The sequence below is a fragment of the Telmatherina bonti genome (genome assembly GCF_933228915.1).
Source record: "Telmatherina bonti genome assembly, chromosome: 17".
Taxonomy (NCBI): domain Eukaryota; kingdom Metazoa; phylum Chordata; class Actinopteri; order Atheriniformes; family Telmatherinidae; genus Telmatherina; species Telmatherina bonti.
The window spans coordinates 7965115-7992470 of NC_136615.1; the positions used below are offsets into that span (position 1 = coordinate 7965115).

General features: G+C 41.3%; 1 protein-coding gene across 1 annotated transcript; it reads left to right on the forward strand.

Annotated features, from left to right (window-relative positions):
* Positions 1–1822: 1822 nt before the first annotated feature.
* Positions 1823–27356, forward strand: cnnm3 (cyclin and CBS domain divalent metal cation transport mediator 3). The gene is made up of 11 exons (XM_079256853.1): positions 1823–2536; positions 4251–4585; positions 8711–8887; positions 12277–12434; positions 15216–15359; positions 15435–15593; positions 17228–17397; positions 19398–19494; positions 19847–19977; positions 22027–22153; positions 27168–27356. The coding sequence occupies exons 1-11, from the start codon at positions 1850–1852 to the stop codon at positions 27215–27217; spliced, it is 2235 nt and encodes a 744-aa protein (XP_079112979.1). The 5' UTR covers positions 1823–1849; the 3' UTR covers positions 27218–27356.

A 27356-nucleotide genomic window follows, 5' to 3' on the forward strand; every position in this document is an offset into this window, starting at 1 on the left:
GTATATGTGTATGTATATATATATATATGTATATATATATATGTGTATGTATATATATGTATATATATATATATATATATATATATATATATATATATATATATATACATATATATATATATATACATATATATATATATATACATATATATATATATATATACATATATATATATATATATGTATATGTGTGTGTGTGTGTGTATATATATTCATGCTATGGTCTGCACATGTAAAACGTCCTCATACCATGTTGATATGGAGGTGTTGAAGAGAGCTGGATGGGATGATGTTACTAAGCAAGAATTGTCATGGTCTGATGATAGGTTCTGTTAAATGTCAGATAATTTGTGAGTGTTTCACCACCTCTGCTGTTTCTGGTGGCCTGAAGAAATAAATATCATGCATACTGGGAGGCAAAAATGTTTGTCCTAAGGCCTGTAGACAGGTTAATCAGGTCACATCTGGTAAAAAGGGGCCACAAACAAACAATTTCTCTAATAAAAAACAAACAAAAAAATCCAAAGATATTCCATTTATTGACCACATTTAAGGCAGTCTGGTTAACATTAAGATCAGATAAAAGAACATGACGTGACTAGCAGTAGTCCAGAGACATGAATGACTTGTTTTTATGAAATCTAACAAAGATGGGCGTGAGCTCTTGCTCCTATCTCGAGGCTGTGAACTGACACTGCAAGAGGGCGGTGCAGTGAAAAGAAAAACAACTTAGAAAGAAGCTCCAAAATGAACGTTGTCATCATAATTCAACGTTCAAGTCTGCATAGGCAGAGCCAAGATGGCGGCCACGCTGCCCAGTTGCAGAGTTTATCCCCAACCCCATAGACATCATATACATAGACATCATATACATCGATATCATATATACATAGAGCTGACGTCTCATCGCACCGCCATCTTCGATGGGTGTTCATGCGCCTCCAATGCATTTATTTGCAAGGTGTAGGTCCAACCCCACAAATAACTTCACGGATTTTTACCTAATTTTCTCACAGTTTGGTTTGTTACAAAGGACAGAGATATTGTTATGATACAGGTCACTGTAAAACATTAAAAACAACGTGTTTTTATGCTAAAATATTTTTTATATGCTATTTAACCAAGACATAAGGTGGCTACAATATAAATAAATGTATAAATGATTTTGATACTATCATATTTCATTGTTTATTGATGCATTTGGATTTATCTATCTATTTTTATTTGGTTAAATAAATTATTATTCAACCTTATGGAATGTAATTCCACACAATCTGCTTTCGTTATTTAGCCGGTTATTGCAACAGTATGCTGAACAAAATATGGGAACGGTTGCTGGTTTTCTATTGACTATGGTTAACTCTTTCTTTTAGTTACATTGATTAATTTATCAATATAGAGATACAGTTGTACAAAGTCTGAAAATAAAGTATTTTGTCAAAACTGTGCAATTCAAAAGTTACCCAGAAAAACAGTCAGAGAGCGCAAACCTCCGCCAAACTCTCTTTGTGAATCATTAATATAATATTTTTCCATAAACGCCTCATGGGAGTAAAATGTATCATTTGTGTTTTGTAGATTATTCACTGTGTTAACATTATTTATAAACCAGTTTTGTAGATAAGTGTTCAGTTTGTGTGTGATATATTCGCGTTGTTCCACAAAAAAGAGTTTTGTGGGGAAACTACGTTGATTCTGCAGCAAGACTCAAAAGCAGAGACCCATCCAATATGGCGCTCAATGAGGCGTCTATGTAAATATTACGTATATGCCCCACCCCCTGGTGGGCGGGGCCAGCGCGTGCTTTCAGTAACGTGATCCGCGTAGAGCCAAGCTGACCAAATCCAATATGGTGGCCAGCTTGGCAGGTCAATGGTTCCTGTTGATGATATTGTTATTCTGCGGGATCAGAAACGGCACCTGCAGCCAAGAAGCTCCGCGCGTTCTGGGGCTGAGACTGGAGGACCCGTCGGGTCTGGTGTGCATGAAAAATCGGATCATCACGGCCCCAGAAGGAGCCACGTTCACACTCCGTCTATTCGGGACCAATCTGACTGGAAATGGAAGCTGGCCGTGGGCGGCGTTCGCTGCAGGGACGGCTGGTGATGCATCCGACCCCTGCAAAGAGGAGTCCAACCGGGAGGAGTCCGCCTTCCAGGTGACCAAGGAGTTAATCCCGGATGAGGAGACCAGCGGGCTGCTGACGGTGGAGGTGAAACGGAGGAGCATCCCTGCAGGCGGCGTGCAGAGCTTCCACCAGCTGTGCGTGTGGACCGGAGAGAGCTGGACGTCCGTGGGCCCCGACAGACTGCGGGTAAACACGGACAGCAGTCTGGGTGCTGACTACATCCCGCCGTGGGGTCTGGCCGTCCTCATCGTGGTTCTGCTGCTGGTCTGCGGGCTGCTGAGGACCATAAACCTGAGCCTGCTGTGGCTGGACCCCGTGGAGCTTTACGTTCTCCACAGCTGTGGATCTGAGGAGGAGAAACGGGCTGCAAAGCGCCTGGAGCCAATCAGGAGGAGAGGGAACTTCCTGGTGAGTTGTAGGTGGGAGGTGAGGGGATGCAAAGCCGGGTTTTCCAATGGGCAGTATGGGCACGGGCTTGTGTAGGCGACAGTGGCGGATTTAAGATATTTGGGGCCCCAGGCAAAGGCAGGCATGGGGTCCTATGGTAAATATTGCACTTTCTGCCTCACTACTGTATATTATTTGTGTTGCTAACAAACAGTGTAAAAGACTCTTTTGACAGAGGTTTGCTTCACTCGATTGTATGAACTGATCATTTATTATGACAAATCATTCTTTAAGTTACAGATCAACTTACTGACCGCACCACACACACACACACACACACACACACACACACAGATCACATTAGGTTTTAGTGCGCGGCCCTACATACCAGAAGGGGGTAGAGACTGAAGGGGGGCCCTGAGACACACATAATATAATAAGCATTCTGCTGGCAGTTTAACGAATGCATTTTAATCAAAAACCATTTTTGTTGGTTATAAGTAACTAAGTAATAAATAACCATAAGTGTATGACAAGTTTTATGGGGCCCTAAAGAACTGGGGGCCCTAGGCAACCGCCTAGTTTTGCCTAATGGTAAGTCCGTCCCTGGTAGGCGAAATCACCAGCAGTTTGGACATGAAACAAAATGTATATAAAAGCCAGATGGATACACCACAGTGTCAAGTAGGGCTGTAATGATATGCTTTTGTCACGATTTGATTCAGATTTTTTTTGGGTGCCGATTTGATTTAAATTGTGATTCTCACAATTCTTCGATATTGCTGATTTTTGTAGATTAAAAACAAAATACATGTATGTACAAAACTCTTTTTTTTTTTACTCGTCATTTTTCTTGTTTTCAATTAGGAAAAAACAACACAGTAGCCAGATCATCATTCTGCTGCTATAATGCCCAGAACGACTAGTTAAAGGATCAATAAAAACAATAAAAATGACAAAAAATGTATTATGGATTATTTTTATTTGTTTGGAAAAAAAAACCTTTTTTGAACAAAAAAAAAAAAAAAAATCCCAATTTCCGATTTTTCGATTCGATTTTCCCACCCCTAGTGTCTAGTGTATTTCTACTGGTACCACTGGTGGAGAGATGTTAGAAATGTTGTTTCACAGTGTAAAACAGGTGTGAAACAGGGCCCCTGTAACCGCCGGGGCGCCGCCAGGAATTTTGGGCCCTATGAAAGTCAATGGCATAGACCCCATCGCAAATTTTTGATTTTTGTTTTCAATTCAATTCAACTTTATTTATACAGCGTCAAATCATTGCAATACCATTTCAAGACGCTTAACAGACAGGAAAAAAAAAAACTTAATGAAAGCCAATTCACAATAGCTTATAAAAATGAAACCAGCAGATTGAGTTGGAAGCTCCAACTCAATCTCCCATCCTGAGCAAGCACACTGGAGACAGTGGGAAGGAAAAAACTCCCTTTTAACAGGAGGAAACCTCCAGCAGAACCCGGCTCAAGGACAGGCACCCATCTGCCTCTGCTGTGTGTTATTATTTTTAATGAAGGTTTAATGATTTTCTTACATAGTTTTTACATCTTTTTGGGCCCCTATTAAGTCATGGGGCCCTTAGAATCTTCCTAATCCCCCCCCCATATGGCCCCTGTGCCTGTAACACTCTTGGCCCAGGGGCCTGTGCACTTTTAATCTGGCCCTGAGGGGATGTTGTTATGTTTTCTTCTTGCCAACATGTCTCTCCTCCGTCCAGACATGTTCGCTGCTGTTCCTCTGCGTGGTGGGACACTCGGCCTTGGGCGTGCTCCTGTACCGGGCGCTGGGCTCCATCGTCTCTGCGGTGTTCACCAGCGGCTTCCTCATCTTCTTCCTGGCTGAGCTGGCTCCTCACATCCTGTGCTCGGGTTATGGCTTCCAGCTGGCGCCCGGGCTCACCTGGCTGGCCCAGGTTTGCATGGTGTTCACCTGTCCCCTATCCTGCCCTCTGGGACTGATCCTGGACCTGGGCCTGAGGAGGGACATCAGCACCTGCGGGATAAGGGAGAGGGCCATGGAGATGATCCGCACCAATGTGAATGACCCTTACAGGTAAATGAAGACAAAGATATTCTGGCTGTCTTACCAGAGTTTCACGTTCAGCAGCTCAGAAAATAAATCAGTCTGAACATTCAGTTCAGTTATTGAGTATTTAAGCAAATTTTAAGCTAAACTTTCACTTTAAGTGTTATTACCTAAATCCTATAAATTCTAAATTATCCACACTTTACTTAAAAAGTTAAGGCTTGACTAAGAGTTTGTCCCAAAAAACTGTCTGACACAAACAAGCTGCCTGAACTTAAAAGTGCAGTGTGTAGTAATTGACCCTTCGCTAAGCTCCGCCCCCCATGGTTACTGCTGCTACCATAGACTGTATATGAAAGATGGACGGAGCCTTCAGCAGTTAAAACTGATGCCTATGCAGAAGTGCATAAAACTGCAGTTCCCCCTTCATCCACTAGGGGCTCCAAAACAGAACAAATCTTCATAGACTCCCATGTTAAAAAGACCAACTTCACAGCAGAAATAAACATGTTTACAGCAGAAATAAACATGTTTACAGCAGAAATAAACATGCTTACAGCCTGGTTCAAAAATCCATTTTCAGTTTAATAGGTCAGGTTTACCTTCATGACAACTGTGGGGAGAGTGAATTTTTTTCTAACTCACCTGTTTAAAAGTAATTTAATCTCAAAGTTTTGCATATTTAGGGGCATGTCCTTTTGATTGACAGGTACCCAATCTCCCGCTTTAAGTAAGAAGAACGTAGAACAACCGCGTTTTTTAGCCGGATAACAACATGACTTAGCTTTAGCCTGCTTACCTATGTTAGCTGGTTATCTCCTGTTATCTCCAGGTTAGCTCGGTTAGCTCTTAGCTACAGAAAGCTTGGAGTTCGCTCGATGTCAATCATCCACCATGACGCTCACAGCCCCCCTCTCTGCCCATATTTTTTTTTTTGGATGAGACGACACACATGCCCCTGCCAAGATGGCGATGGTAGGAACCGCCCACTAAGCTTCAATTTAGCTCTGCAGAAACCTATGGGTGACATCACGGAGGCTCCGCCCATCTTTCTATATACAGTCTATGGTTGCTATACCTGACAAGCTTTCTATTACGCCATTTTTTCCCCAGCAGAACACAAGGTTTTCTCAGTTCTTTCGGTTTAACATATTCCAAAGGAAATCATTTCAGATTTCTGGAGTAATAGATGGGAAATATCAGAGAGACAATATGCTGCAAAAAAATACATTCATGTGGCGGCTGAATGATTACAAAGACGACATTAAAATTGATGGCTCACCGTTCATATGGCAGACTTACCCCCCCAGGTATTGATTGTTCATGTACAGAACAAACTTATAAAGTAACAATCATGCATTGCAGGGTTTGTCAGTATATTGTTATATTTGAAGCTAGCTTTAGGCTAGCCCTGTACATGTCGCTATGTGTTGTTTTAACCAGTTGCTACATGTTTGGTCAACAGCGTTACTTACTGATATGTTTGTTTTTTCCTCAACCACCTTACTCGCTGTTAAAGCTCTAGTAACTTTTAGTTCGTATTCTACTAGTCTTGTAGCTAACAGCTGTGTGCTAGCTGGTTAGCATTTTACCTTGAGGTCTTCCTCACTGCAATCGCTATGGCTTTTGTGCAGGAAGAGAAAGTTTGCCAGACCTTCTCTCTTCAGTGGCGTTGCTAACGTTTGATTGGTAAGTGGTGGTTGTAGGACATCTAAAGACATCTAGTGGTAACATGCTCATGGCAAGTTGTTGGTGGAAGGTAGCTGTTAGTGGCCAAAATTCTTCCAAACATAACAGGATTTGAAATACATTTCTGAGCAAATGCGCGCTGCTGTTGCACATGGAAAAACAAAATTGTACAAAAAATAATTTAGGTGCACAACCAAAAACTGTGAAAGCTCACATTTAATCTTAAAACATATTAAAACCAAAACTCACGCATATGAAAGTGTTTTTTCAGTCTGATTTTGGTTTTATTTGTGCAAGCCAATAAGCTTTTAATCACAATTCAGGGATGTTTCAAAACTGATATTTTAAAAAAAAAAAAAAAAAAAAAAAGGAATTAAAAGTACCTCTAAAAGCAAAAGTGAACAAATGTTTGGTTAGAAAACACTTTTTTTTTTTTTTTTTTTTTTTTTTTTTTTAAAGTAAAAACAGACATACAAACAGCAACATTCTCTTTATGGAAGCTATTAAAATATTTTATGTAGATCTTCAATTATATGCAATAAAATCAAATATTTAGGTTGAAGATAGCTGAAAATTTTGGGATTTATTTATTAAAAGGTAGGTATATATTAGAAAGTTGTGTGAAGTTGCCTCTGATGCCATCAGCTGTGTTTACCTGCTGGAACAGATATAAAAGCAGGACCTCAGCACTTTAATAGGAGGAAATTTTGATTCAAGAGAAAAATAAAGATAATGATCTCAAACTCCTGTAAATATATTAAGTTAATCGATAACTCAACCTTTTCTCATTAGAATCCTTGCTGCGACGTACAAGCAGGAGATAAAACGGCATCTGATGCTCATACAAATGTTATGTAACAACCTTTTAAAGCTTAAAATCTTAAAATGAAAAGATGTAAATGTCATATTTCTGTGAAAAGAGTGGATTATGTAGGGAGCAAGTTCAAACAAGTTTTCATGGAGTGAATGCTCGTTTTCCTTGTGTGGCGACGTCGACAGACTCCTGAAGCCGACATTTAAAGATGATCTAAATGACCAGTTCCCAGCCAGTTCTACTCCAGTTCCCAGAGAGTTTCCACCCAGTTCTAACCTAGTTCCCAGCCAGTTTCCACTCAGTTACCAGCTTGTCCCCAGCCTGTACCAGCCAGTTCCCAGCAAGTACCAGCCGGTACCAGCCAGTACCCAGCCAGTACCAGCCAGTACCAGTCGGTACCAGCCAGTTCCCAGCAAGTACCAGCCGGTACCAGCCAGTGGCCCCTCTAGTAAGCTGTGGTTTGGCTGTAAGAAGACTTGAACAAAGGAAAAACAGAAGTGTGTTAACACATGAAATAGCAGTCAGTGATTATTAATAGATGCTTGAAACGATCAGGTGTCAGCGTGGCCTGCCTCATTTTTCTGTAAGTCTGTAACATGTTACACTAAAACATTTTAACTTTTTAAAGGATTTTATCTACAATCTACAGTCATAAACATTAATATTTAACCGTTAGCCAGAGCCGATCAGCCAGCTGCAGCTTCACGTGCACGCTTTCATTTTCAGTCTGGGTGCGGCGCAGAGATAAACATCTCCTGCTCTGATGTAGCTGGAAGGAAAACAGTTGCTGGATGTCTCAAAAAAAGTCATTACAGGGGTCCGAATCATCTCTAAATATGGCGACGGTCAGTAAGTTGGCAACACTGGAAATTTCTGGCTTTTTGCATACTTGCATTAGTGCATATGCAGTCAGAAATAAGTTGCAATGCTGCAGCTTTACATGCACAGACTTGCACCTGCACGTGGTGTTTAGAGACCTGTATAAACATGTTTTAATCTGTGAGTGGATCCAGCAGAGACAGGTAAGGACTTCAGCACTGTTTTCTAGGTGGTACTTATTAGGGGTGGGAAAATTAAATAAAAAATCTGGATTTTTTTCTTCACAATTTTAAAATAAGATTGTTTTTTTTGTTAAAAAATCTATTTTTTTTCAATAGATAAAATTAATCCACTATAAATAAAAAAAAAAAAAATTTTTTTTAAAAATTGTTTTTATTGATCTTTTTACTTGTCTTCTTGGGCATTATAGCAGCAGAATGACGGTCTGGTTACCGTGTTGTTTTTTTCCCTCATTGAAAGGAAGAAAAATGACTAGCAAAAAAAAACATTTTATACATTTTTATTTTGTTTTTAATCTACAAAAACCAGCAATATCGAAGAATTGTGAGAATCGCAATTGAATCGGCACACAAAAAAATCGTAATCAAATTGGGATAGCCTGAGTACTTATCCTAAATGGTGCTCTAGCACCTGTCAAACAATGCTGGTACTGCAGCTTGAAAACTTCACACACGGAGTTGTTTGTCCATTCAGAGATGCCGTACTAAATATGAATGGACCTACAATATTTAGATATAAACGGTTTGTTCTATAAGAATATAAACAGGAGTGTCTGATGGCTGACTGTAGTCCGTGTTGTGTGTTCACAGTGAGTTTGTGAAGGAGGAGTTCAGCCGTGGAGCACTCCGCTCTAAGACGGTGGTGGACATCCTGACTCCCCTGAAGGACTGCTTCATGCTGCCCAGCTCGGCCGTCCTCGACTTCTCCACCATGTCTGAGATCATGCAGAGCGGATACACCCGAGTGCCCATCTACGAGGAGGAGAGGTGGGGGCAGCACCGCGACACTCACATGACCCTTAAAAACAATAACATGTTGTTAAAGTGGTCACATTCCTCTCGAGGAATTTTCTTAGAAACTAAAACATTAAAATGTAAATTCATGGAGGAGGTGTTTCTGCATGTCTGTAAATATTAAATATCACTTTTATTTTAAACAAGTTACATGTAAAACACTTTTTTTTTTTTTTATTAATGCTGCTCAAAAGTTTTAATCTTTTCAAAACTTTTAAAACATCCCAGCAACTTTTTCTTATATTTGTTGCTTTGAATCTGCAAATTATTGCAGGAGGGAAGAGAGTTTATTACAGATGGTAGCTCTAGTTGATGAACAGCTCGCTTTACATGTAGGTGCAGACATCCACACACCAGGGGGCGCTGTTGTCAGCGGTTGGGTTATACTGGACTGATGGATGCATAGAATGACAGATGTGTATGCATAGACATCATATATACGTAGACGCTTCACTGTGCGCTGGAGAGAAAACCAGCATCGCCACCTTTTGGATGGGTCTCTGCTTTCGAGTCTTGCTGCAGAGTCAACGTAGTTTCCCCACAAAACTGTTTTCTGTGGAACAACGCGTATATATTACACACAAACAAAACACTTTTCTACATTACTGGTTTATAAATAATGTTAACACAGTGAATAATCTACTAAATGATAAATTTTACTCCTATGAGGTGTTTTTGAAAAAATATATTGATGCTTCACAAAGAGAGTTTTACATGGTAGCATAATTACCTCCTCCAATGAGGTTGTGTTTTTACCGGCTTTATCTGTTTGTCTGTCTGTGTTAAAGATAATTTAAAAGTTACGGACGGATTTTCATGAATTTTTCAGGACTTGTTGGAAATGCGAAAAGGAAGAACTGGTTTAATTTTGGTGGTGATCCAGATCACTGTTTGGATCCAGGAACTTTTTAAAGGCCTTGGCGGAGGTTTACGTTCTCGGAGTGTGTTTTTAGTTAACTTCTGAGTTGCACAGTTTTGATCCAGTACTTTATTTTCAGACTTTGTACAACTGTATCTCTATATTGATAAATTAATAAATGTAAATAAAAGAAAGAGTCAACTGTAGTCAATAGAAAGCCAGCAACTATTCCTGTAATTTGTTCAGCATACGGTTGCAATAACCGGCAAAATAGTGAAAGCAGGTCGTGTGGAATTACATTTCACAAGGTTGAATCATAATTTATTTGACCAGATAAAAATAGATAGACAAATCCAAATGCATCAATAAACAATCTAAAGTCTTAGTATCAACTTCATTTATACATTTATTTATATTGTAGCTACCTTATGTCTTTGTTAAATAGCATTATGAAAAATATTTTAGCATAAAAACACGTCGTTTTGAATGTTTTACATTCAAAACGACGGTAGCTCTAGTTCACATAAGTCAAAGTCAAGGCCCGCGGGCCGGAATGAATTATCTATGGCCCCCGGGATGATATTTGATTAGTATTAGAACCGGCCCGCAGGCTGTAGCCACCCGCTGGTGTTTTGCACGCACCAATACTACATTTCCCACAATGCAACGGTAACCCGCGAACTCACTGCGGCGCAGCAAGCGGACCTCGGCTTCATCATTCATTAGCAGTCAGAGCAGATGTCAACTTTCAGCTACCTCCTCCCCAAAAAATGGCTAAACGGAAGGTGGATGCTGAGAACAGGGGGTTTCAAGCTATGTGGGAGGCAGAGTACATGTTCACTGAGGCAAATGGCAAACCTGTGTGTCTTCTGTGTGGAGAAAGTTTGACTGTAATGAAAGAATACAATCTAAGAAGGCACCATGAAACGTCTAAGAAACACACAGAAAGTATTGTTTTGTCTGTGTGCCATATATTTTTGCATTTTATTTTATTGTATTTTATTTATTCATTTATATTTGTTTCAGTTAATGGACTCAGGGGAAACTGCAGATAAGAGCCATGAGAAAGAACACAACTGATTTGATTTATTCTATATTTTCTCATTTTACTATTTGAAGCAGTAATTGGTAGGATAACAGAGCAGCATAATATTGCATTTTCAGTTTATAATGCATGCAGTTTCATTTATGCATTTATCTTGATATAAGGAACTTATTTTTTTTCTGAAGGAAAATTGCTTTTTTGCTGTTTGCCTGTTGAAAATGTTTTCTCTTTAACTTACTGACAGAGCCATAAGAAAATATTACTTTATTCATTTAATGTTCAGGACATGTGATTTTTCATTGAAGGCAGTTTGTTCTTGTCTGTGTGCCTGCTGAAAAATGTTTTCCCGATTATTCATTTAATCATTAAATAATACACTGTGTTAGGTCTTGGTTCAGTAGGCTACGTGCAATAATTTCAATATGTTTTAATAAACATTGAACCAATCCGGCCCTCGGCTTATAGCCAATTTGGTTTTTTGGTCCTCTGTGTATTTGACTTTGACATCCCTGCTCTAGTTGATGAACAGCTCGCTTTACATGTAGGTGCAGACATCCACACACCAGGGGGCGCTGTTGTCAACGCTGTTGTTATCTGTATCATAACAATATCTCTGCCCTTTGTAACAAACCAAACTGAGAAAAATCAGGTAGAAATTTGTGAAGTTATTGTTGTGATTGGACCTACACCTTACAAATAAATGCATTGGAGGCGCATGGAGACCCATCCAAGATGGCGGCGCGATGAAACGTCAGTTTGTATAAGCAGTGGGATACTATGCGGCGTCTATGTATATATGATGTCAATGAATGCCATGGTCTCCCACCGGTTATTGCAACAGTATGCTGAAGAAAATACGGGAATAGTTTCTGGCTTGCTTTTTTTTTTTACATTCATTAATTTATCAATATCTGAAAATAAAGTATTGGATCAAAACTGTGCAATTCAGAAGTTAACTAGAAAAATACTCGGAGAGCGTAAACCTGCCAGGGTATAAAAAATTTTTTCTGGATCCAAACGGTGATCCAGATCACCACCAAAATTAAACCAGTTCTTCCTTTTCACGTTTCCAACAACTTGCGAAAATTTGGCATCTATGTATACATGATGTCTATGTGTGTATGAATGCGACAGTTTCTTCTTTGACGCTGAGCAGTTGAAGGGGAAGTTTTTGTGTTCAGATCTTGGACAGTTTGGGAATATGAGTCTGTGGAAAAGCACATAATGGTTAAATCGTTTTTTCCAGCCTGCTGCTGCAAGACAGAAAGAAAAACTCATCAGTTCAATGTTTAAACGTTCCATAATGATTTCCCTCATGGAGGCTGTTACTGTTTGAGCTTTCAGTTACCCTCTCTCATGTCCACTCTCAGCAGTGTTGGTTTGGTTTCCTGTTGTAAAAAAACATCTCCTACAAGCTGCCGTTGTGACTCTAACTTACTGTATACGTGTTTCCTCCAGGTCTAATATCGTGGAAATCCTGTATGTGAAAGATTTAGCGTTGGTGGATCCGGACGACTGCACCCCCATGACGACCATCACAAAGTTCTACAACCACCCGCTCCACTTTGTCTTCAACGACACAAAACTGGACGCCATGCTGGAGGAGTTTAAGAAAGGTGGGAAGATGGGCTGCAGGCTTTAATCAGTTTTAAATCGTTGCAAGAAGCAAATCGTAAAGTAGCTCCATGAATTTTATCCTACGCTGTCTGATCCTGATTTACAGCCTGCTGCGTTCACAGTTTTACAAACCCACTAATTCCTGTTGACAGTCATTTAAACTTCATGTGACAGCTGCACTCAGCTGCTAAGCCACGGCACATCATCCAACCTCACGGTGACATGGCGGCTACAAACCGTCAGGCAGGTGCAGTCCAGGACAAAATCCTTTTATGTCTTTCAACACGAGTAGCTACAAGTGCAGTTACAGCAAGTTTCCCACACGGACCCGTTAATCAGCATCCTGTAAATTCATCAGATTCTATCCGTTTGGTTTGTGGAGATCCCAGCAGGTGGTCTGGTCAGATCTGGTTGGTTTGTGGAGATCCCAGCAGGTGGTCTGGTCAGATCTGGTTGGTTTGTGGAGATCCCAGCAGGTGATCTGGTCAGATCTGGTTGGTTTGTGGAGATCCCAGCAGGTGGTCTGGTCAGATCTGGTTGGTTTGTGGAGATCCCAGCAGGTGATCTGGTCAGATCTGGTTGGTTTATGGAGATCCCAGCAGGTATCTGGTCAGATCTGCTTGGTTTGTGGAGATCCCAGCAGGTGGTCTGGTCCAATCCACTTGGTTTGTGGAGATCCCAGCAGGTGGTCTGATAAGATCCGCTTGGTTTGTGGAGATCCCAGCAGGTGGTCTTGTTGGTTTGTGGAGATCCCAGCAGGTGATCTGGTCAGATCTGGTTGGTTTGTGGAGATCCCAGCAGGTGGTCTGGTCAGATCTGGTTGGTTTGTGGAGATCCCAGCAGGTGGTCTGGTCAGATCCGCTTGGTTTGTGGAGATCCCAGCAGGTGGTCTGGTCCAATCCATTTGGTTTGTGGAGGTCCCAGCAGCTGGTTTGGTCAGATCTGGTTGGTTTGTGGAGATCCCAGCAGGTGGTCTGGTCAGATCTGGTTGGTTTGTGGAGATCCCAGCAGGTGATCTGGTCAGATCTGGTTGGTTTGTGGAGATCCCAGCAGGTGGTCTGGTCCAATCCGTTTGGTTTGTGGAGGTCCCAGCAGGTGGTCTGGTCAGATCTGGTTGGTTTGTGGAGATCCCAGCAGGTGGTCTGGTCAGATCTGCTTGGTTTGTGGAGGTCCCAGCAGGTGGTCTGGTCAGATCTGGTTGGTTTGTGGAGATCCCAGCAGGTGGTCTTGTTGGTTTGTGGAGATCCCAGCAGGTGGTCTGGTCAGATCTAGTTGGTTTGTGGAGATCCCAGCAGGTGGTCTTGTTGGTTTGTGGAGATCCCAGCAGGTGGTCTGGTCAGATCTGCTTGGTTTGTGGAGGTCCCAGCAGGTGGTCTGGTCAGATCTGGTTGGTTTGTGGAGATCCCAGCAGGTGGTCTGGTCAGATCTGGTTGGTTTGTGGAGGTCCCAGCAGGTGGTCTGGTCAGATCTGGTTGGTTTGTGGAAATCCCAGCAGGTAATCTGGTCAGATCCACTTGGTTTGTGGAGATCCCAGCAGGTGGTCTGGTCAGATCTGGTTGGTTTGTGGAGATCCCAGCAGGTGGTCTTGTTGGTTTGTGGAGATCCCAGCAGGTGGTCTGGTCAGATCTGGTTGGTTTGTGGAGATCCCAGCAGGTGGTCTGGTCAGATCCGCTTGGTTTGTGGAGATCCCAGCAGGTGATCTGGTCAGATCCGCTTGGTTTGTGGAGGTCCCAGCAGGTGGTCTGGTCAGATCTGATTGGTTTGTGGAGATCCCAGCAGGTGGTCTGGTCAGATCTGATTGGTTTGTGGAGATCCCAGCAGGTGGTCTGGTCAGATCTGGTTGGTTTGTGGAGATCCCAGCAGGTGGTCTGGTCAGATCTGGTTGGTTTGTGGAGATCCCAGCAGGTGGTCTGGTCAGATCTGGTTGGTTTGTGGAGATCCCAGCAGGTGGTCTGGTCAGATCTGATTGGTTTGTGGAGATCCCAGCAGGTGATCTGGTCAGATCTGATTGGTTTGTGGAGATCCCAGCAGGTGATCTGGTCAGATCTGGTTGGTTTGTGGAGATCCCAGCAGGTGGTCTGGTCAGATCCGCTTGGTTTGTGGAGATCCCAGCAGGTGGTCTGGTCAGATCCGTTTGGTTTGTGGAGATCCCAGCAGGTGGTCTGGTCAGATCTGGTTGGTTTGTGGAGATCCCAGCAGGTGGTCTGGTCAGATCTGGTTGGTTTGTGGAGATCCCAGCAGGTGGTCTGGTCAGATCTGGTTGGTTTGTGGAGGTCCCAGCAGGTGGTCTGGTCAGATCTGGTTGGTTTGTGGAGATCCCAGCAGGTGGTCTGGTCAGATCTGGTTGGTTTGTGGAGATCCCAGCAGGTGGTCTGGTCAGATCTGGTTGGTTTGTGGAGATCCCAGCAGGTGATCTGGTCAGATCCGCTTGGTTTGTGGAGATCCCAGCAGGTGATCTGGTCAGATCCGCTTGGTTTGTGGAGATCCCAGCAGGTGGTCTGGTCAGATCCGCTTGGTTTGTGGAGATCCCAGCAGGTGATCTGGTCAGATCCGCTTGGTTTGTGGAGATCCCAGCAGGTGGTCTGGTCAGATCCGCTTGGTTTGTGGAGATCCCAGCAGGTGGTCTGGCTGCAGTTTGTTACTGGTCTTCATGTTCTGGCTGGTTGGGACATTTCGCCAAGTTTTGTTCATACATGACTCAGCTGTTTTTTATTGCGTCTAGTCATGATTCCTGGTGTTTGTGGAACCCGTAGAAGATCCTCTGTGGTTTCTTCGTGCAGGTAACTCTCATATGGCCATCGTTCAGAAGGTGAACAACGAGGGGGAGGGGGATCCCTTCTACGAGGTTCTGGGATTGGTCACCTTAGAGGACGTCATCGAGGAGATCATCAAGTCTGAGATCCTGGATGAGTCCGACGGCTACTGTGAGTGTGTGTGAGCCTACTATCTGCTGTAGCACTGAGGTCTTTATTCCAACTTCAGTCTGGTCTCCTCCGCAGTGGACAGGAAGGTGAAGCGTCCCCTCACACCGCTGGAGATCCCTCTGCAACCTTCCAGCGCCCACGAGGAGTTTTCTCTTTTCAAGCCACCAGAAGGAGAACCCAAGATCCGAACGTCGCCTCAGCTCCTGCTGGCCACGCACCGATTCCTGTCCAGAGGTGTGTGTATGTTCCTGCAAGTCTTTACATCCAGTCGTGTGTGTGTGTGTGTGTGGCTGGGAACATCACGCAGGAATAAAACACACACACACACACACACACACACACACACACACACACACACACACACACGGCTACCTAACCGCCATGCAGCAAAGCTTAAACGCAAACTGCACGTCAAGTCAAATCTTTTCATTTTACATTAAATACAAACTTTAACGCATCAACAATAATTTATTAATGGTTTTGCATTTAACAAGAAGAATAAAGTAACATTTTTAATCATTTAAACACAGAAAGTCACGTTGGAATGAAGCAATATACCCAAGTGAGACAATCAGAATAAAGATTATTAACATAACTTTAAACAAAACAAACTACAAAATTATTTTAAATTAATCAAGTTTTCTAAACAATAAACTTCATAAAAAATGATAATTTTGATGAAAAGTGACAAATTATTTGTTGCAAATCTTCAACTATAATCAGTATCCTGAGATTTTACTGAACTATTTAACTTTATTGCAAAAACTGAAGCTAAAAATGAGATTTTACTGCAATTTTTATTTAGTTTAACTTTAAAGTTGCAGCTAGTAAATAAAAGTTGACAGAAAAATGTAATTTATCATAAAAAAAAACCTATTTACCTTTTTTTTTTTAGAACTTTATTTAAATAACTGTTAGGTTTTTTTTTCTTTAACAATGAGCCAGTTCAATCTGCTTCCCGTGCCTCCATATACACGGCAGCTGCTGTTTTCACCACACTTACTACGGTGTCTCTGAATGGACAGAAAACGTTGTCCTGAAAGGACCACAGAAGAAGACACCACACCTGTACATCTAGTCATCGTTGCACCTGAGACCACTGCATCCACTCATACAGTTCTATAAGACGATACAAGTTATGTTTAAGGCTAAACAAAATGTTCTTCCAGAAGGTGTCCAAAATTACTTTAAGCTTCAGCAGAGTAAATATAACTTTAGAGACAGTTGTAAATTTATTGTTCCAAAATCTAGGAAAGGGGTGAAACACAGATGCTTTTCCTTTAGGGGGTTCAACTGTGGAATAAACTCAGTTATGAGGTTAAAAAAAAAAAGTAATTCTTTATTTCTATTTAAAAAGATTATTTATCAGTTTATTTTTTAGAGATATGCAACTTTATAAATTATTTTTCTTTATAAAAGTCACACATTGTGTATGTAATGCAAGGTAACTCTACTTGTAAGTGTACATTATTAGATATACAAGCTTTTCTTCTGCCTATTTTGTTTTTGTTTTACCTGATTGTTTTTTTTTTTTTTGGGAAATGGACAAACTGATTGTAACTGATCAAAACAAAATAAAATAAATTAACTAACTAACATAAAAACATGTTTGTGTTTGGAAGAATTTTGGCCGCTGACGGCCACCGTACATTCACACCTCTGCTCGTTTGGACTCGTTGCTATGCCGGTCTTTACCAGTAGAGGGCAGCAATTCTTACGTTTTTAAAATGAATCTGCCTGTTTAATTATCTAGGAAAAAACTTTTTTGCAGTTTAATGTGTAAAAAACATGAGTTGTTTTCTAAATAAAACAAAGTAAAATTGGCAACACGGCCTCACTGACCTGTCCCTGATGTCTGACTCGTGTAGAAGTGGAGCTGTTCAGCCCGGCGAAAGTGTCCGAGAAGGTTTTGTTCCACCTGCTCCGCCACCCCAGCGTCAACCAGGAGGTGCACTTCGATCACAGCAACCGGCGGAGCCCCAGCCACTACCTGTACACCCGCAACCATCCGGTGGACTACTTCATCCTGCTGCTGCAGGTACGAGCACGATCACACACACACACGTCCTGAAGGCGACTCGTCTTTTCTTTTTTTTGTCACTTGAGTTTTTGAGTTTTTTTCACAACAACAATACAATGTCTAGTTGAATTATCAACAAAGTAACAAAATAAAAAGAAAGGAATAAATATTCTAGTGACATGGGAGAGCCCTTTACTCTTAATAAGTGGTTTTGCCCTGATCTTAAGCTACGTCTCTGAATTTATGGTGTCATGCACCCTCTTTTTTTTTTTTTTTTTTTAAATATTCAACTTACTTTCCCCACTTCCAATCAAATCTCCCCTCCTGTATCCTCAGTTTATATGTTAGTCTGTCCATTTCATATATATCCTCCACTATTTTCAGCCGTTGCTCCTTTGTAGGTGGTTCGGCTCTATACCATTCTCTAGTAATAGTTTTCTTGCTGGCTGCTAACAGGGTCTTTACTAGATATATATCCTCACCTTGGATGTTCTCTTCTGTCGGGTTTCCTAGGTGTAGCGCCAGTCTTGTTCTGGGGAGTTCATAACCTAACACTTCCTTCATTACTTTCCAAACTTCCCCCCAATATGCTGAGTTTTCGGCATTTCCAGTATATGTGTGAGCGGTCTGCCCGTTCCTGACCACATAGCCTCCAACACCTTCTGTTCTGGCGCGTACCTCCCTTTCGTCTGTGGAGTTGTAAAGAACCGCGTGATTTTTTTCCAACTGAACTCTCTCCATGTTCTTAACGCAGTGGTTGAATGTTGCGCCTTGCACACATTGAGCCACTCGTTCTCTGTCATTTCAATTTCTAACTCTCTTTCCCATTTTTCTTTTAAATAGTGTTGAGTTCCCCCTACTTTTCAACAAAGCTTGGTATAGTGTCGAGATCACCCTTTTCATCTTCCCTTTATAAGCACCAGTTACTATCTTTATTACTCCATTCTGCTCTTTAGTCTCATGTTTTTATTGCTCTGACATAGTAATCTCTTGTCTGTAGATATCACAACTCATCTTTTCACTCACAAAAGGTTCCAAAAGGGCAGAGCAGCTATTTTTCATGAAATCTCGGGTTTTTCTGTCCTGAGGGGCCGAAACATCGTTGTTTTTCTGATTCCCAGTGAGGTTTTGTCATTTTTTCAGGTCTTAAAATATTTGCACTTGGCAGCAAACATGAGGACGTCGTGCAGGCAGTCAGCCAGACAAGGCACCAGCTGTTGGACCAGCATCAGAGAATTGATGTGATATTTTATTTTGTAGCTTTTGTCAACAGTCTGGGACACGCTGACGGCTCCTCTGAGCGGTGCCTGATACATCCCCATTTATCCTCGTCAGGGTTTTTGTTGGACGTTCAGCGCGTTTGTTCTGAAAAGAGGAAATCAGGCCAGCAGTCATGAGTTTTACTGAGGAAAGCAGCAGATCGGGGCATTTATAACCAGCTGGAACCAGAAAATATTCATTTTAACAAAAGAGTTATCACTACAGTGTGTAACTCTGATGGTCATGTGACCCTCCAGCTTTTTTTTTTTTTACCCGTCCAGGAGGTTTACAATCCAGACCCAACATGTAGTGTTTATTCAGAGACTCTAGATGGTATGATCAAATCTTCACCACCATCACTACCATGTTGCTAAGAGACCTCTATTTTCACCTGGACATGATGATGAAGACACTTCCTGTCAGACTTTCCACCAATCAGAGAGCTTAAACTGACGGTAACGTCCAATCAGGAGCAGCCAAAGATCAACAAGTGATGAGAAAAGCAGGAAAATAATGATCCTCTATGGCTGGAATAAAGCCAGGAAGACGTTTGGGATGCAAAAAGCAGCTGGCTTGGAGGTGGTTTGCAGCACCACGGCTGCATGCTGACTGTTTTAACTTAAACAAATAGCAGTAAAATGGTCTGGAGTTTTAAGGGTTAAAATGCAAAGGATTCAGTTTGTTGTAATAATCAGTTCTGAGGAACTCTGTTTCTTCACACGTCAGGAAACTCTCATCTGGCTGATGTTTGTCTTCAGGGCCGAGTGGAGGTGGAAATCGGCAAAGAGGGGCTGAAGTTTGAAAACGGAGCGTTTACATATTATGGCGTGTCTGCGTTGACGCTGCCATCTTCAGGTGAGATCACCAACACCGCTTCCTCCGTTTATCCACCCCAGACCTGGTAATTCAGACGTTTTGACTCATCTGTCCGCTGCTTCCTGTCCACATTTCACACATTAAAGTGTTTTACTCAGCGTTTCCAACTTTTATTGTTGTGTGAAATGAGCTAAAAACTGGAAATATTTGGTCTTTTTTTTTATAAGAAAAAAAAAGCTGTAAAAGCATTTTATAACCTGTCTTGGGTTAGCTGTTGTTGAAAGTTGATGCTTCTACATCATCATGTTTGTTTAGCAGTGCTGATATCTGCAGAGCTGTAGATAATCTGCTGACTTTGTGTGTGTGTGTGTGTGTGTGTGTGTGTTTGCAGTGCACCAGTCTCCAGTGTCATCCCAGCGACACTCGCCCAGGGATCCCTTTGACTCCGCAGAAGCCACCAGCCCGTCCAGCTATTGTCCTGACTACACCGTCCGAGCTCTCACTGACCTGCAGCTTATACGGGTGTGTGTGTGTGTGTGTGTATACCCATGCACTGTCAAATCACACAGCTTTATTTGTAGTGAAATTAAAAATGAATCGCTGCTGGTGGAGAGCCTCAAAGCAAGAAGCGGTGCATGAAAATACATTTTCATAAAAGCAGTTATATGAATACTTTTCTGATCAGAGCGGCGGAGTTGAAGGTTTTTCTGCAGAGGTGGGGTCAGAGTAATGGAAACAACATGAAAGCATGGTTCAGCAGTTCAGGCTTATGGTGGTGGTGTGTGGGGAATATTTTTTCTTGGAGCCAATATGGCCTATAACTAATACCACTACAGGGTTTATTTTATCCTGCTGCATAATAGCTAAAGCATTGTAAATGTTGAATTCAGCATCATTATGCAAATACATCAGTAAACTCTGCTAAGACTCTTGTTAAAACTGTTGTTAAAACTTCACTAAGACTTTGTTAAAACTGCTAAAACTCTGCTAAAACTCTTGTTAAAACTCAACTAAGACTTTGTTAAAATTCTGCTAAAACAGCTAAAACTCAACTAAGACTTTGTTAAAACTCTGCTAAAACTCCTAAAACTCTTGTTAAAACTCAGCTAAGACTTTGTTAAAACTCTGCCATAACAGCTAAAACTCAACTAAGACTTTGTTAAAACTCTGCTAAAACTCCTAAAACTCTTGTTAAAACTCTGCTAAAACTGCTAAACCTCAACTAAGACTTTGTTAAAACTCTGCTAAAACTCCTAAAACTCTTGTTAAAACTCAGCTAAAACTGCTAAACCTCAACTAAGACTTTAAAACTCTGCTAAAACTATGCTAAAACTCTTGTTAAAACTCAGCTAAGACTTTGTTAAAACTCTGCTAAAACTCCTAAAACTCTTGTTAAAACTCAACTAAGACTTTGTTAAAACTCTGCTAAAACTCTTGGGAAAGGGGTGTCCAAAACTGGTCCTGATCCCTGCTGTAGACTGAGACACTCACATAGTCATGGGAGTCCTCAAACAGGGCTGTCCTCGGATGCCGTGGTCTTGCAGGTTTTTACCATGTCACCATTTCTGTTTCTAAAGCATTTTAAAAACAACAAACAGCTGACCAAAGTGTTGTACAGTAAAATAAAGAAGAACATATGAAAGAACAGTTAAAAAGAAGTACAGATGACAGCTCTACGGAAGAGTATTAGGGCCACGGAATAAAAAAAAATAAAAAAAATTCTGTGAACTCTTTAATCTCAGAATGCTGATTAAAGTCAGAAGTAGACACGCAGCGCAAAATAACGCTGCGTGTCTACCTTGCATAAGCAGCTATTCTGACAATTCTGGACTGAGGCTTACACACTATACACAGCTCAATGGAAACACCCACAAATCACAGTTGTTTTTTGTCAAAACCGACAAATGTTGCTTTCATTTTGCGAAAAAATGAAATGGTAACACAGCTACTGAAAACCCGGGCATTAAACTTGTTGTCTTAACTTGTAGTTAAACTTCTGAGATTAAAGTCAGAATTCTGAGAAAAATGTCAGAATTTTTTCACAGAATTATTATTATTTTTTTTTATTCAGTGGCCCTAATACTCTTCTGTACAACTCAGTCTTGATCAAATGCTAAAGAACAAAAAATGGGAGGGATTTATCCTGTCTAACCTGCAGAGGGAGGCTGTTCCAGATGTTTGGAGCAGGAACTGAAAAGGCTCCTCTGGATTTACAGAGATGAGAAGAAGAAGAGAAATGCAGCAGTTCGGCCCGATAAAGAGAGGCGAGGCCGTTAAGATGCTTAAAAATAAGAGAATCTCAAAATTTATCCTGAACTGAACAGGAAGCCAGTGAAGAGACGCTAAAACCGGAGATATGTGCTCCCGTTTTCTTGTGCAAGCGGCGTTTCAGTCGATTCTAATAAAACCTGAGCTACAGGAATCCAGTCGTGAGGATTACGATTAACTTTAGTTGTTTCCTGCTGCAACGCACCTGATTCTGGTTCAACATGGATTTCCTCAAAAGATTAAATTCTTTTTTTCTGCAATCTAAGTTTTTAATGTAAGGTTGCCCGACTGTGCGTGCTGCAGGTGACACGTCTGCAGTATCTGAATGCTCTCAGGGCGTCCCGTGTTGGCCAGAGTCCGGATCCTCCAGAGATCAAGATCCTGCCCAACAGTCAGATGAAGCTGCTCAACGAGAGAAACACCACACAAGGTAGCTTTGCTCAGAACGTTGTGTGACCCCTCCGGGGGTCTGCTGGCTCGCCAAACTTTCTGTTGCAGACGCTTTGTGGTGTTTTTAGGATGTGCTTTCCTGTCTGCCTTCAGCTGAACTGAATTAATTTTCTCTTTCTCTTTTTCTTTTCCCTCCTTGCGTGCCTGCTCTCGCCTCTGGTCCGTCCAGAGTTTCCTGTAAACTTTTCATTCTTTGATACCATTGAGAACTACTGTTAGTTTTTGTTTTTGCATGAGGTAAATGAAATGCAATCGAACACACACACACACACACGTGTCCAGGACTGTCACCACGCTGATTTTCATATCAGCGACTCCAGTTTTATTCCTTCCCTTCCGCCAGTCGTGTTTGTGTGAGGAAAGGTGTTTATGTCTGCGTGTTTTCCTTCAGTTTGCTTTCCCTTCATCTCAGCTCACATCTCCTCGTTGTTCCACTAGATTTAACCCGTTTTACCTGTTTTTTTTCTTTACAAAATACAGTAATACTCTAAAACATATTCACTGAAAGGCAGAAGAGGATGAACTGTGTCCACAGGCGTTCATGTTGGAGGTTTTTATTCAGGCCAGGTAAACCTGCAGCCGTTTGGTTCTTATCTGAAGCTTGTTCCATCCTCCACGAGAACAAGAACTGAGTTCTTGCTCTTGACGCTGTAAGAACAAGAAAAAAACGTCTTATTTGTCAGGTCCATCCATCCTCCAGGAGAAGCAGGTCTGCAGCGGGGAGGGATCACTGCGGGGGGCGATGTCTGCTTTATGTGCGATTTATGTTGTTACCTCTGCCAAGGAGGTTATGTTTTTCCCGCCGTCTTTGTACGCAAGATAACTCAGAGATTTTTATAAAAAAAAATGTGAAAATGAAGAAGTGATTAAATTCTGGTGGTGATCCGGATCACCGTTTGGATCCAGGAATTTTTCAAAGGATTCTTTAACATTGTGCTTGGCGGAGGTTTCCGCTCTGAGTTTCTAGTTTCATATTTAACGAGCAGCTTCGTCCGCGGCAGGGCGGGTCGTGCACACGGCTGGGTTCGAGTGTTTTATTACCACATGTAAAAGTGTTCGTACTTGCTCACCACGTCGATCAGCTGTTTTATCAAAACAATCCGTTTTACCTGCAACAGTAAAAACACAGAAGCAGCAACTCCGCTTCCTGCTTCCTGCGTGTTAACCACGCCCACCTCACATGGCCAACCAATCACACGATACTTCTCGGAGCCCCGCAAGAAAAAAGTTCTGCCAACCCGATGTGTCGAGAACTGTCTTCAAAAGCGTCCGCGAGAACAAGATGACGTCATTTTCTTCTCGGAGCCTCGAGAACAAAAAAAAAAAGTTCTGGCATCTCGTGGAGGACGGAACAAGCGTGAGTCCTACGTAAGCTTCGGAAACTCGAGGCAGCACTCAGACTTTTACATGCATCATGTAACACTGAATAAAAATCGCAGGATGAAACGAGTCATGGTGTCGAGTGGAACGGTACATGTAATGTATTCAGATTTATTGGAAGGGAACAGAGGCGTAGCGAGCTCCCAAACGGACGAGTAGCGGCCTCTGGCTAGCGTACGTTAGCTGTGTGATTTATACCATATTTTTATTGGAGGATTAACTGCAAGCTGTTTTCTGCTTTTTGTTTCGTTTTACATGTTTTTGTTACCAGAAAGTTTAAATAGTTTTATGTTTTGCTTTTTATTCCTTCACTGCACCAAACAGTAAGCAAACTGTGACGTTAAAACCAATCTACGCATCGAACCAGGATTTTGGCGCTCTGCCTTCGGCAGTTCTTTAAATCAAACAAGTCAGAGCATCAGGATGTTTCCGAATTTCTTTCATACCTTTGACTTGAAATGCACAAAGATGGTTTAGAACAGTGTTTTTCAATCCGCTGCCCTGCATGTTTTAGACGTGTTCCGACTCCAACACGCCTGATTCAGGTTAATAAACTTCCTCTTTGCAAGCCTGTTAAGCAGTTCACCTCATCCAGGTGTGTTAAAGTAGGGCTACCTGTAAAACCTGCAGGTCCAAGGGTCTTTAGAAACCCCCACAGCAAAGCGGTCATGCTGCAGGAAGGTGTTCGGCTCTTTTAAACCCAGATGATGCTGGACGATACGACCTTAAATCAATACCACAGTTATTACGGTGAATTAAAGTTTATTTAGCCTCATATGGAATGTTTTCTTGCAGATATTTTAATAATAGAATGAAAGAATAATGGAAACACACACAGTTTAAGTTCATTTGGTCATTTAATTCATATTTTTCCATTAATATTAAAATAAATTACATCAGCAAGATTACATTGATTAAATGTCCGTTTTGATCAGTTACCAGCCCTGTAATGGGGAGACTTATCCTTTTTTACTGGTTAATCCTCCAGTTTTCTGTCACATTTCCAGCCGTTAAAGACTTTTCATAATAAATATGGTTTTGCTTATTATTACTGTATTATGATGCCTTGTGCAAGTACACGTTTGCTCCTTCTGCGAGTTTTAGGGAATTTCACATCATTTTAACGACTAAAAACTATTTAAAGGCTAAAACTTTGAACAAATTCAGTCCTTGTTGTTCCAACATGATGCTGTAAAAGAGCAGGAATCCAAATCCGTCCAGAAAACACCTGAAATTCAGGGTAAAACAGCTTTTCTACAGGCAATCTGATGGGAAACACTGTGACCTTACTAATGCTCTGTTTGGGAATTATTAATAATAATCCAAAAACACACAGATTGCACTTGTAGCTTATTAGTGAGGTTATTATAACTGAAAGCACTTTAACTGTATGTGTGTGTGGACCACCTCAGCTTCGGGTCCTAATCCCGTTTTACAGACATATTTATCATTTTAAACAAACAGTTTTAACATTTCATATAAAAAAAACACAGATGCTGAAGCTAAACTTACATTTTTGTTTGTTAACAAAATGCTAAACCTATTAGAGGAAACAGGGGGGGGGGACATGGTCAGTCTCTGATGGCTGGTTTGTTGTCTCCTGGTGAGGACATGTTTGGTGAAAAACTATTTCAGGACATTTAAAAAAAAAAAAAAAAAAAAAAAAAAAAAATCAACAAATGTTGTTGCTGCTGAGTAGAAAAAAACCGAGATCATGACCTCCAACGTGTGTCTGACGGACACGGGACATCACCTCAGACCTGAAACATGATGAAACATCCATTTGTCATGCCGTATTTCCTCTGCTGACCTGCATGGACTTAAGGTGACTAAGGAAAGGCGGTTCAGTCTGGTTCCGAGTCAGTTTCATGCACATCATGCAGGACAGGACACATGATGTCTGCGTTCTGGGTCATCCTAACGTGTCGGAGAGCAGACCGCTTCCTGTCAAATCCCACTTAAATCTGCTTTTATCCAACCTCTTCTCTATGGAATCAGATTTGTTTCAGAATCTCCAAGCAAAACTTTTTAAAACTCAAGCAAAAAACAAAAATTCAAACCAAAACGTTCTAAAACTTAAGTAAAATAAATGATCTCAAAATCAAAAATGATCAATCATCATGAAAACTATTAGGCTTTTATTTGGTTAAATTGAGTCGTTTTGTTTGCAGTTTCCTCTTCTTCTTTCTCTCTTCTATTTGGTTGCGCTTCGCAGTCTTTGGTTTTGATTCTCAATTGTTTGGTTTCATGACACAAACCTTTCGTGGGCGGGTTCTTTTAGGGGCGCATTCTGATTGGCTGGTGAGTTTTTGAGTGACACAGCTGTAGCCCAGATGTTGTTTAAACCCTTGTATATGTATGCCAAGTTCAGCTTTGAGTTATGTTTACATCCATGTCTGTTTTTATCACTAAGTGTGCAGTTTGCATCAGTTTCTAGATACAAGTATAGAGTAGACTTTTATGGGGAAGTGTTTTAACTACTGTGTGCTGAAAAGTGAAAGTGGCTGAGTTCATGAGGATTCAGAAGTAGAGTTAACTCATCTTTTAATGGTTTTAAGGATCTTTACATTGTTATAGTTAAGCAGCATAGATGAATGCTGATGATTAAAGAAAATGACCAATAAACTACAATTCCACAGTTTCAAAGTCTTTGTCAGAGAATCAGAAGTAGTTTTAATTTTCAACTCCCTAAACTTCCTAAGAAAGTATTTATACATCTCATTGGACTACAGCTGTGTCACTCCAAAACTCACCAGCCAATCAGAATGCGCCCCTGAAAAGAACCCACCCATGAAAGGTTTGTGTCAGAAATTAAACCAAACAATCGAGAATCAAAACCAAAGACTGTGAAGCGCAACCAAAACAGCGAGGAGAGAGAAAAAGGAAGAGGAAACTACAAACAAAACTACTCAATTTAACTAAATAAAAGCCTAATAGTTTTCATGATTGATCATTTTTGATTTTGAGATTATTTATTTTACTTGAGTTTTAGAAAGTTTTGGTTTGAATTGTTGAAGATTCTGGTACAAATCTAATTCCATACGTCTTCCCCCAAAATCTGCCGCAAAGTAAAATGTTTTTAGGGTTAATGGTGATTTTTGGAGGCTGAAAACACCGTGGCACATCTGACCAATCAGCAGCCAGTTGACTCCTGAAACGGTAAAGGTGTTTGCAGGTATAAAACAAGGCCCTGTGGATGCAGAGAAACCTTACACGCTGTGTTGAATGTAATACGAGTGGATAAAAATACAGACCTGTCTGTCATGAAAGCATGAATGCTCCAACACACCTGACTCTGATCAAACCCATCAGTCCATGAAGTTCTGCAGAATTCAGGTGTGTTGGAGCAGGGAGACACAGAAAACCTGCAGATTGGGGCCTGAAAGCAGGAAGCAGGAGGAAATATGGTGTTTAGGACATGTTTAAAGTGGCTTTCACTGCAAACAGAGCAGCTGCTTCTGCATCTTGTTTCCTCCCTTTAACCCCCCCATATTACCTGAAAGCCCCTCCCTCACCTCAGAGCCTCCGTGTGTGTGTGTGTGTGTGTGTTTATCTGTGCGATGACATCATCCCTCACTCACCTCAGTTCTCCTCTCATTGGTCGGGTTTTACAGGTGGCAGCCAATCCCAGGAGAGCTCCACAGAAGAGGAGGCTCATGGGTAGTGCAGACCTGTCCGCTCTTTCACAAAACAACAACAAAAAAGCAATATTTTTTATTTTTGTTTTATTGATGACAAATCGTCTGGCTGGAACATAGTTATTGGGACAGACTGGAGTGAGAGTGATTTTTATTTAAGTAACT

Bases quoted from the DNA above. Each gene is read 5' to 3' on its own strand.
- cnnm3 (XM_079256853.1), top strand. From the start codon at position 1,850: ATGGTGGCCAGCTTGGCAGGTCAATGGTTCCTGTTGATGATATTGTTA. The intron at 15,594-17,227 runs GTGTGTGTATGT...TGACTCGTGTAG, and splicing joins GCACCGATTCCTGTCCAGAG to AAGTGGAGCTGTTCAGCCCG. The intron at 19,978-22,026 runs GTGTGTGTGTGT...TGCGTGCTGCAG, and splicing joins CTGACCTGCAGCTTATACGG to GTGACACGTCTGCAGTATCT.